Raw genomic sequence first — 12664 nt, forward strand, 5'->3', positions numbered from 1 at the left:
ATTTGCTGTAGAAAATAAACATATGACTTGGATTTGAAGACTGACCGAACTTGAATCTTAATGCAGTTGTATTGAATAACTTAGAGTCATGAACTTGACGTAATGTGAAAGCCAATATGCATTCAGAAACACAGATGTTAAACTACAAACAATACCTGTATGCTGACAGCAAAACTGTTTCCAATATTACTTAGAGAAAACCACTGTTCAGATTTTCTATCGATCAAGTTACATTGATGGATTTGAAATAATTCAGTTCCTTACACTTTATTCGAATAACAGCACGTACACATTTAGTGTCCATTGGTAATCTGCTTATTTTATAATAATTTACTTGAGAAATAATTCAGATCAATGCATAAGTTTTCTGCTGGTTCTTCTTAGTATCATATTTGAAAGGAACCTGATAATTTTATATTCAGTTTTATTAATACTATTTCATTCAGAAACATACAATATTTCAACAAGTTCTGTTAAAAGTAATATTAAAATATATTTTGCTCTATACATCTTCAAATGGAGAGCAGCCATAACGGCACAAACCGATATGAAAATTACTGCCAATATCACAGTCATGTAAAGAAAAAGAAATATAGAGAACGAAATGACACACAGTGATTACAATACATAATAATGTTATATTCGTATGCCAATTACCTCTACGTGAATGTCCCAAAAGATAAAGTGCTGGTATGCACTCTGAAAATTTCTTAATCTCTGTTATTTCTACTTGATTCGAAATGGTTTTCGTCTTTCCTTTCAGACTTTGAATGTGAAGTATAAACCTGTACAGACGTGAAATTTTTAAGAAACATTGTTCCGTTTTGTTAATATTTCATAGAATACTCTTAGCTATAGAAAACATTCATACAAAAATAGTTTTATGTGTTATGTCATATACATTCTAGAACCGAGTTTGTTATCTACTTTCTATACGTTTAGTTTCGTGGAGTCTATTCCTTCATTCTCTTTTTAATTTCATTGTCACTTATGGCACACGTAGTGCATACGAATCATAGGTAGATAATTTCTTTCAATCTTACAAATACCCTATCAAACCCTGTGCCTCCTGTAACGTTATCCTATTCCACACATAAGTCCACACAGAAATTGTAGCCAGTGCTGTACCACCAAAGATTTGCTCCTAGTGGAGCAATTAAAGTAAAAGAGAATTTCAAAGCAATTGGAGCTCGGACACAGCTGTTCTAAGGAAAACTCGAAATAAATCCAGCACATCCATTAGCATATTGTAATATCACCTGGATCCTAGGTTTGAAAAAAGTAACATTTCGTATTAGTTTCACGCCTTTCTATATCGCTGGCTCGTTTCCAGAGTGACAACTTTATTTAGACATATGGAGGCTTACAGTTAGAAAAAAGTGTAAAGGAAACGTTATTGGAGATAGTGAACCTATTTATGAGTGCACACAAGTAATAGAAACACTTCAAATATTGGAATAAATTGCACTCGCCCTAAAATTATAAATCCGATTTTATGAAATCAATCATTTTCTATATTAACGTGAATACCTTGCAAAGGAAGTGAGTCGGCTATCGTATTTATTGGTGTTCTTTCAAGAAAGGAGAGAGATAGATGTACATCAATAGTAAGTTTTCTTAATACTTAACTCGTTCACAAGTAGACTATGTGCTATTCCAGAGTATAATTGTGAACGTGGTACATGTAGGATCATACACAAATTACGTATGAAAACAAAGATTGTTAATATAGTCCATTGTATAACCGACGTTTCGCGGAACGGCAGAATCAATAAAATTTTGAAAGATGCCTGCTTCTAAACGTTTCAATAGCTTGATTATATGAGAAAACGGTAATAAGTTAGAAATAACAATAAAACGATCATGATTGGTAATACAAACCATGCTGGAATAAATTAAAAATAAGGAAATTAATTTTTCTAACTGACGTGTTATAACAATTAGTGTAAAATTTCGTACAGCGCCGATGCGAGTTGTTTTATATCGGTAGTGGTGCAGCGACTGAACCTGGTCGGAGATTTTTAATTTAATCATCAAGATGTTGCCGTATTTTAAATTCAAGCTAAGGGGATAGCATCATTTCTAAATGCACACACTGTGCATACTAATCATACGTTGATTATATTTTTCAATCTTACAAATACATTATCAAACCCTGAAAACAGTCTCCTAGTAGATATTTTATGAACAAAATACGGATAAAGTAGGTACAGAAACCTAGCTCAGGTTTCATGATAGGAAAATCAACAGAACGGTACCCTGCTTCACAAGCATCTAAATATTTTACGGTTGTCATTCTTTACTCACATTAGGGATTTGTTACCGAAAGAAACAAAAGAGCAAATATCTCTGTATGATACACCACAGAGGTCTTATTCAGATCTGTCTTGTGCACGTATTGAAGTGCAGGTGGTGAACAGAACACGAAGTAGTCTTTACAGGTGACACAAATGTGTTGCTACTAAGAATTACTGGACCACCTCACCTGACTGACACTGGGCTACTAACATTTCTTATTTCATTCATTCTGAGTACGCTATCAAATGGACAGTTAAACAACTGCGCAGGCTCTTGTTGACTGCTTTCACAGCATTTTCATACTCCATATTGTATCTTATTAGGTAAGTACACTAATCATTCAGATAGAATTAAATAATACCGCGTCTAGTTAGACTCGTAACTGACTGGTTTAATTGTTTGACATTATTTTGGAGAATGACTGAGGACGAGGAAGGACCTCAGCAAGATTTATTTTCGTGTAACAATTTACTTTCACATAAACGGCTGTGAAACCAATATTTCATGCCCACCATTAGCCCCAGCCTGTTTCCTTTAGGAAGACAAATATTCAAGATGTGAGTGCCACGTGGTAGCGCACGTAGCAAAAGAGCACGCGATGGCTACAGGTGCGACCTGACTAGATAGAGACGGAAGTCTCCGGAGGAAACGGTCGCTAGGCAGCTGTCCCTTTGGCAACGAAGCGGCACGCTAGCGCGCAGCCAGCGAGCGGAGCGTCGGCGAATTGCGCCTAGACGCAGCTCTCCTGCGGAGACCCGACGAGCGGCGTGCGCACCGTGACGATCTCGCGCGGCGGCGGCGGAGGCGGCGGCGGCGTCGACGTCGGCATCGATGTGGCTGCGGCACGCTGCGAGTGGTCGATCTGCGCGTACACGGTGGGCGGGTCGCGGCGCCGACTGCGGGGCGCCGAGCCGGAACCACCTGCTGCGGCGTCCGGGCCGCCGCCGCTGACGCTGCGAGGGAGGCTGAGCTCCGCGTACGTCACGTCGGCGCTCGCGGGTCGCACCTGCGCAGACACGCCGGCTACGTTGCGGTTGTACAAAACAGGGGGATACAGCGTGTCCGGGGCAGAAACATAGAAAGATTTTTTTTTATATACAGAGGAGTCAATAAAATGTATACACTGTTTATGAACTTTCAGCATTGCAGCGCGTCAGCAATCGTAATTATCTAAATAAATTATGAATAATCCGCCTCGATTGCAAATTTTCGCAATCGAGGCGGATTATTCATAATTTATTTATACACTGTTTAAAAGTCTATAACTTGCAAATTAATCGACGCAGTTGTCTCATTCTAGGTGAAAGTGTAGCTTAAAAGTCCAACTTAAGGGGGGTAGGACATCAAACGGGCTGACCTGGAGCAGGAGATGCATCACAGGATATTTTAATTTCCATTGTCAACACTTTTACAAATAAAGTCATAAAACTTTGTCAGCATCACGAAGAAGGATTCAGGATTCACACTCATTTCAATGGAACTTCGAAAACATAAAAGAAGAATTTTTTTTACATGTGAAATTTCACAATTTTTTAACTTACTTATGGCAGGATTTGTCGCTATAGGTACACTTTCTTCATAAGGTAGAGAGATTCTTCGACGAATTTTGCACAGCATACATACCATACTTACAGGAGTATGAAACTCTAGAATTTATTTAATTAATGAAAAAACGAATGAGCTGTTATATTTTAAACTTCATTTTTAGAAAAACACCAATTTTATAGTTAATTACCTCAATTTTTACCACAGTTTTTAATAGATGTGGAACATTCTACAATTTCCTACACCTTTAAGTATGGTTTGTATGCTGTGCAAAATTCATCGAAGAACCTCTCTTATGCATGAAGAAAAGTGTGCCTATAGCAACAAATGCTGCCTTTAGTAAGTGAAAAAAATGATGAAATTTGACATGTAACGAAAATTATTTCGTTATGTTTTCGAACTACCACTGCTATGAGTGGGTATTCTGAATCCTTCCTGGTCATTCTGACAAAGTTATTTGAATTTCTTTGTAAAAGTATAGACAACGAAAATTAAAATGTCCTGTGGTGCCCCTTGTGCTCCACGTCTGCCCGTTTGACGTCCTACCCACCTTCAAGGTGTCACTGTAGGTGTTCGAAATCTTCACCATTAACATCCACACACAAACGTTCCCCCCGAACTGCAGCACGAACTACTGACTGCAACGTGTTCAGTTGGATATTCGTACACGAATGTACGATGGATTCTCGGAGTCCATCCTATGTGGGTGGCTTTTGTCGATAAACAACGTCCTTTAGTGTTCCCCACAGGTAAAAGTCCAGAGAAGTTAGATCTGGAAAACGTGGTGGATACTCCACAGCACCTCTACGGCCTATCCATCGTCCTGGTAGACTTTCGACGAGATACGCCCTAACAGGATTTTGGTAGCGGGCTGGGGCACCATCTTGTTGAATGTAAACACTTCCGTCTCCATACAAGTGTCGGATGGCAGGTAAAATTGATGTCTGAAGCTTCTGAAGGTACACCTCACCGGTAACTGTGCCGTCAAAGAAGAATGGCCCAATGAAGCCTCAGTAAGACAACCCACACCACACATATACTCCTGGCAAATTCACGGCTTTGTCTATATGGACGTTCGGATTTTCGGCGGCCCAGTAAATGCAATTGTGGCGATTTACTGTACCAGTGAGTTTGAACTATGACTCATCAGACCACACAATCATCTCTGCAAACTGTACATCGTTGCGCACCTTGTTAGTAACCGACTCGCAGTACAGTACTCCGTTCTACTACCTGGGTCGTCCTCGTTCATTGAGTGTAGCAGTCCTGGGATGTAGCACTTCCACTTTGCTGTCTTCGAAATTCGCCGAGCACTTGAGCGCCTCACTCCAGTCTCACGGGCACAATGTCTCACAGACTTCCGTGGTGAGCGAGTGAACTGTTGTAACACACGACTGGAGTTGGCTGGAATTGTTAGTGTTACAGGTCATCCAAATCGTTGTTCGTGTACATCTTTAACACAGCCTTCGGCTTCAAATTTGTCTCGAATGCGAGTAATCGTTAAACGTGTCGGTGGCTCTGTTTGATACTCAGTTCGCCATTGCCGTTGAACTTCATTAATGTTTTCGTACTTAAAATACCACTTCAAAACTGACTTCCTTTCATCGAATATAAGCCTTACGCCACCTATGTTTACTCAAATAACTAGGTGCAACTGAGAATAAAACACTGACTATCTGGCGACTGTCATCTGACAAAACAAAACAACGCAATACAACGCTTGTGTGGCGATTGCCGGAACTACAAACCATTACACTACCAAAGATGAGACCACTCCGTTAATTAGTTTGGCAGTTACGGACTTTTAAACAGTGGATGCGTTTTTGGATCCCTCTTTATTTCGGAACCTATTAAGATTTATGACTTTACGAAGTCTGCTGAAAAAATTCCGGAACATTCGCAATTTCGACCCAGTGGCGTGTTGGAGCGAAATGTGGTAGGTATCCCTGCATACTCCTGTATTAAATGTGTAATTGCCACAAGTTTCACTGTTGTTTGCCGGCCGCGGTGGTCTCGCGGTTCTAGGCGCGCAGTCCGGAACCGTGCGACTGCTACGGTCGCAGGTTCGAATCCTGCCTTGGGCATGGATGTGTGTGATGTCCCTAGGTTAGTTAGGTTTAAGTAGTTCTAAGTTCTAGGGGACTAATGACCACAGCAGTTGAGTCCCATAGTGCTCAGAGCCATTTGAACCATTTCTCACTGTTGTTTGTCTGTTATTTATTGTTCAGTGCTCTATTGAGTAGAGCTTTGTGTTGTACAGCTGCAATTTTTGAAGTGGCAGAGTTAGAAGAGCAACGCGTCTGCATTAAATTGAGCGTGCAACTCAAGAAAACCTCTGGAGAGACACACCTAATGATGGAGGAAGCCTACGGAGGTGAGTGCTTAGCCGTACTCGATGGTAGGAATGGTTCACAAGGTTTAAAAATGGACGGATGGAAGATAAAGATGTTCCTTCTTTAAGACGACCTTCGACGCCTACCGAAGATGCTCGAGTTAAGAACGTCAGCGAAACTGTGCTTGCCAATCGAAAACTGATTGTCCGAGACACTGCAGAAGAACGCAACATTTCAATAGGAGCACATCATAAAATCCTGACACAGCATATTGTAATGCATCGTGTTGCCACCAGGTTAGTCCCAAAGGTAATGAGTGAAAACCAGAAGCCGGCCAGAGTAGCCGAACGGTTCCCGGCGCTACAGTCTGGAAGCGCGTGACTGTTACGGTCGCAGGTTCGAATCCTGCCTCGGGCATGGATGTGTGTGATACACTTAGTTAGGTTTAAGTAGTTCTAAGTTATAGGGGACTGATGACCTCAGCAGTTAAGTCCCATAGTGCTCAGAGCCATTTGAACCATTTGAAGACCAGGAAAACCTCTCTCTTCCCCGCAATCTGTGAAAAGCTTTAGGACAGCGCAAATGAGAAAGAGAGGTGCCCTAAGGGGAGACGGAGGGCAAGTGGACTTTAAAAAATCGACTTTAGATTTTAGCGTATTTGAAATGCCTGGTCTTTCCTGCGTGACACGTTTTTTTGTTTTATATAAATACGACAATTTTTTCGTGAGGTATGACGGTTTTCCTGATGCTCTATGCAACCTGGCCTTCCTTCTAACGCCATGCAGAGATAATGCAGAGCATTCTTTTACTCCTTGTATATTATTTAATGCTTCTATTGTTTTATCCCTTCAGTGTTTCCTAACCTCTACCTACTATCGATACTCGTTTTTCCGATCGTGTTTGTTATTGTTTTCGAGCGTATTCGTTGTACTTAGTGAAGCTTGTTGTGAGTGAAGTACGTGATATTTTGTATTTTCTTTGCTTCCAGTGTTTTCATAAAAATGCCGTTAATAAATAAATTCTTGCCTAAATTAAAATTCAGAGCATGTAAATACGTAAAACTAAATGAGGTTAGTGGGATATAAGGATCCAAGTATATTACACATAAAGAAAATCAGCACAGCAAGAAAGAAGCTGAAGTGTCTCCAAGGCATTTCCTCCTAGTCAGCTTGTGGAGATGAACATTCCTTCGGAAATATTATGTTGAGCCTTAGAATGCTCTGTGATTTCATTTCCAAAAATACTGTGTGCAGAATATGTGGTGGTGACGTACCTTTAGATGAGAATCAGCGTCTTCGTAAAGGGATTGTGTCAAACCTTACATTGAGTTGTACAAAATGTGGTGCAGTTGTTACAACAATGATACAAAAATGGCAAATAATAATTTATATGAGAACAACATAAGGCTAGTTTATGGTCTCAGATCTATTGGTAAAGGATTGGCGGCAGGCAAACTCTTATGTGCATTACTTGACATTCCCAATCCTCTTGCAAAATTTATGACTTACAATAATGTTATTGGTATTGCTGTTGCTGAAGTTTATAACATCTCAATGAAGGAAGCAGCTGAAGGAGCACTCAAGGAAAGCGATGACAGTGAAAGTGGTGATATTTGTGCCTGTTTTGATGGTAGCTGGCAGAAACATGGACAGGCTTCACTAAATGGTGTCGTGACGGCTACATCATTTGATACTGTCAAGGAAATTGGTGTAGAGGTTCTAAGCAAGTACTGTAGTACATGTTGCAGTGGAACTGACAAAGAGCATGAACATACTGGTCTAAGTGGTGGGATGGAAGTAGCAGGAGGTCTCAAAATTTTTAATCGTTCTGTGGCAAACAGAGGTGTCAGATACACACAGTATTTTAGGAGACAGTGACAGCAAGGCTTACGACCGGGTATGTGCATAACAACCCTATGGTCATTATGCCACAATTTCTAAATTGGAGCGCATTGGGCATGTTCAGAAGAGAATGGGGCCCAGGTTGAGAAGATTATTGAAAGAATAGTAAAAAATAGTATTGGAAGATGGTAAGAAGAGAGGTGGTAAAAGTCGCCTGATAAATGTTGATATAGATAGATTACAGAATTACTATGGCTTGGCCATAAGAAGAAATGTAGGAAATTTAGAAAACATAAAAAGGCTGTATGAGCTATCTTATTGCATAAGCTTTTCAAACATGAAATTCCAGTGCACGGTATTTGCCCGAATGATCTCGACACTTGGTGCAAGTACAGGACTAGTGCCAGATATGAGCACAAACATTCTTTACCTGCATCGTTAATGAATGAAATTAAACCCATATTTAGAGACCTTTGTAGAGATACCTTGTTAAAGAAACGTCTTAATGGGAAAACCAAAAATTTAAATTAATGTGTGAATTCTGTCACTTTGAACTGGTTAGTGAAAACTGTATTTGTTCAGCTTACAACCCCCAAATTTGGTGTTTATGATGCTATTTTATGCTTCAGTGATGATGTAATTAGAAAACTGGAAGTTTTGGAAATATTGGGCATAAAATCTAGTGGAAATACTGCAAAATTCTTAGTGCAAATAGATCTACATCTACATCTATATCTACATGACTACTCTGCAATTCACATTTAAGTGCTTGGCAGAGGGTTCATCGAACCACAATCATACTATCTCTCTACTATTCCACTCCCGAACAGCGAGCGGGAAAAACGAACACCTAAACCTTTCTGTTCGAGCTCTGATTTCTCTTATTTTATTTTGATGATCATTCCTACCTATGTAGGTTGGGCTCAACAAAATATTTTCGCATTCGGAAGAGAAAGTTGGTGACTGAAATTTCATAAAAAGGTCTCGCCGCGACGAAAAACGTCTATGCTGTAACGACTTCCATCCCAACTCGTGTATCATATCTGCCACACTCTCTCCCCTATAACGTGATAATACAAAACGAGCTGCCCTTTTTTGCCCCCTTTTGATGTGCTCCGTCAATCCCACCTGGTAAGGATCCCACACCGCGCAGCAATATTCTAACAGAGGACGAACGAGTGTAGTGTAAGCTGTCTCTTTAGTGGACTTGTTGCATCTTCTAAGTGTCCTGCCAATGAAACGCAACCTTTGGCTCGCCTTCCCGACAATATTATCTATGTGGTCCTTCCAACTGAGGTTGTTCGTAATTTTAACACCCAGGTACTTAGTTGAATTGACAACCTTGAGAATTGTACTATTTATCGAGTAATCGAATTCCAACGGATTTCTTTTGGAACTCATGTGGATCATCTCACACTTTTCGTTATTTAGCGTCAACTGCCACCTGACACACCATACAGCAATCGTTTCTAAATCGCTTTGCAGCTGATACTGGTCTTCGGATGACCTTACTAGACGGTAAATTACAGCATCATCTGCGAACAGTCTAAGAGAACTGCTCAGATTGTCACCCAGGTCATTTATATAGATCAGGAACAGTAGAGGTCCCAGGACGCTTCCCTGGGGAACACCTGATAGCACTTCAGTTTTACTCGATGATTTGCCGTCTATTACTACGAACTGCGACCTTCCTGACAGGAAATCACGAATCCAGTCGCTCAACTGAGGCGATACCCCATAGCTCCGCAGCTTGATTAGAAGTCGCTTGTGAGGAACGGTGTCAAAAGCTTTCCGGAAATCTAGAAATACGGAATCAACTTGAGATCCCCTGTCGATAGCGGCCATTACTTCGTGCGAATAAAGAGCTAGCTGCGTTGCACAAGAGCGATGTTTTCTGAAGCCATGCTGATTACGTGTCAATAGATCGTTCCCTTCGAGGTGATTCATAATGTTTGAATACAGTATATGCTCCGAAACCCTACTGCAAACCGACGTCAATGATATAGGTCTGTAGTTAAATGGATTACTCCTACTACCCTTCTTGAACACTGGTGCGACCTGCGCAATTTTCCAATCTGTAGGTACAGATCTATCGGTGAGCGAGCGGTTGTATATGAGTGTTAAGTAGGGAGCTATAGTATCAGCGTAATCTGAAAGGAACCTAATCGGTATACAATCTGGACCTGAAGACTTGCCCGTATCAAGCGATTTGAGATAAAGAGAGAATCTGGAAAGTAGATATTGCAAATTTAAAATGCACAAAAGAAGCCAGGCAGAAAAGAAGAGGGGCCAAGAGCAGAAAAGAAGATCAGTATGATTCAGATGATGCTCGGTATGATGCAGGAAAATACTAGTGGTAAGTAATTCTCATCAATAACCACACTGCAGTTGCAATATTAAACTTTAAATGGATTTTTCAGGTACCATTATTTGATAAACTAATGGGGTTAGAAACGTAAAACTTCATCAATTCGTACTACACATGGTAATAAGTTATTATAAATAAACTGAGAAACACAACACAGTCAGAAACTGTTTTATAATAATTAATGTCCAAAAGAAGTTAAATTTTACTAGTAAAAGAATAATTTTCTCTTCAAAACCATAAGAGGTATTACGTTCATTTCACTTATAAATTGAGGCATCTATGTTATATATATATATATATATATATATATATATATATATATATATATATATATGCAGTAAAAATTTCATTGTTTTATCACTTATAGTTACTTTGAAAAGTGTACCTATTCCAAGGACAAAATAGCATTGGCAGAATTGGGATGAAAATTGCCTTCTGTCTCCCCTTAAGAGAATTATAACTGGTGATCTGACATGGGTCTACGGATATGATTCTGAGACCAAGGTCCAGTCTTCACAGTCGGTCGGGAAAGGTTTTCCATGACGAAATAATCTCATCAATTTAGGTCTAATTTCAAAGCCGTGCAGGTAGGTTAAGTTGACATTGAAGGATTAGTTCGTCATGAATTCGTGCTACAGGGACAAACTGTTGTCGATGGTACTATCGGGACGTGTTGCAAAACCTATGAGCAAAAATGTGAGACGGAAACGGCCTGAAATGTGGCGAGTCAATGCGTAGCTCTTGCATCACGATAAGGCACCCGTACATTCATGCCTGTTGCAGTGTGACTCTTACACAAAAAACGAAGTCACTGTGCTGCTCTCATCGTCTGTGCTTGCCTGACTTGGCCGCTGTGAACTTTTCTTTTTAATTTCCTAAGTTGAAAACCTTGCTGAAAGGACAAAGATAAGCAACGTTTGACAAGATAAAAGAAAATTGAAACTTCCCGGAAGATTAAAACTGTGTGCCGGACCGAGACTCGAACTCTAGACCTTTGACTTTCGCGGGCAAGGGCTCTGCTAACTGAGCTACCCAAGCACGACTCACGCCCCGCCCTCACAGCTTTACTTCTGCCAGTACCTAGCCTCCCACCTTTTCTAAAAGAAAATTCTCAGACGCCACTTCGCGCGATCCAGAAAGAGGCGTATGAAGACTGCTTCCGGAAGTGAATAAGACACTGGGACTGGTGTATCAGTTGTGGAGGCAGTATTTTGTAGGAAAACATGCACAATAAGTAAAAGGTTAGCAAAGAAAAATGTTGTGGAAAAAGTTACGAATTATCTGATCAGACCTCTTAATTGTCCGACACTGTACACAGAAGCTCAAACGTATTGATGCAGTTCGGTACAGTTCAGTGAGGGTACCGTTTTTTGCTAGACAGGCATCGATACGGTACTCCGCTCCTTGCCAAATCTTCATGAGCATGACTGATATTATGGCATGTACTGCATCGCAGATCCTTTATCTCAGACCTATCGGATCTCGAATCTTTTGCTTCCGTGTCAGTAACATTCCTTTTCTTCGCCTACGTAATGCTCACCAGTTTTGATGTTGAGTACGTTATTAATGTTATTTCTGTTACTCAGTAGTATTATCGTTTCTTTCCGGTTGACGCTCAAACCGTATTCTGTCCTCATTAGATTGTTCATTTCATTCAACATGTTCTGGACTGCACCACTTTTACTTAGTACAAGGAAGACCTTTCACCATGAACATGAATCGCACTCTAGAACTTTCAATTTCAGTCATTGCTAAATCGATGTTTATACTTAACAGTAGGGACTAAAGTATAAAAATCTTGCCATACAATTTTTCTAATTCCAACACTTCGGTCTTGGTCTTCTGTTCTTATAATTTCTTCTCGGCTCTTATAGATGATTTTTATTACATAACTTACACATGTCAATGGGCGATCTTAGTTTATGTATATTTTCTGTGAAAGCCAATGTCGCTTTAATTTCATTCCAATTACTAGTTTCGATAGAATCTTGGTACCATCTTCAGATTGTCATTACACTTTGCGTATATGTTCACATACATGTGTTGTCGATATTTTCAGAACGAAGTGTAAATGCATTAAAAAGTGTAAGCTATTTTTGTTTTCACAAAATACATAAATGATTTATATTATCCGTCGTTCCTGTAGCTTACATGTATCATTTCCGTAGACCTCACTCCTATTTTTCTGAGGGTTTAGAATATCTGGCAACAATTTACATCGTCGAAAGCTTTTTCTAGGTCGACAGATCGTATGAGCAGCCTTAGTGAAATGATGCGTT

The 12664-nt window shown here is 40.1% G+C and overlaps 1 protein-coding gene across 1 annotated transcript in view; it reads right to left on the reverse strand.

Moving 5' to 3' along the window:
• Window positions 1–251: 251 nt before the first annotated feature.
• LOC126266972 (hemicentin-2-like) overlaps window positions 252–12664 on the reverse strand; it is an 852087-nt gene continuing 839674 nt past the window's right edge. Inside the window, exon 15 of the mRNA XM_049971700.1 lies at window positions 252–3304. Within this exon, the coding sequence (XP_049827657.1) occupies window positions 3029–3304 (276 nt within the window). The 3' untranslated portion in view covers window positions 252–3028. The remainder of the gene's footprint in view (window positions 3305–12664) is intronic.

Source organism: Schistocerca gregaria, chromosome 4 (genome assembly GCF_023897955.1).
Source record: "Schistocerca gregaria isolate iqSchGreg1 chromosome 4, iqSchGreg1.2, whole genome shotgun sequence".
NCBI classification, from domain to species: Eukaryota; Metazoa; Arthropoda; class Insecta; order Orthoptera; family Acrididae; genus Schistocerca; species Schistocerca gregaria.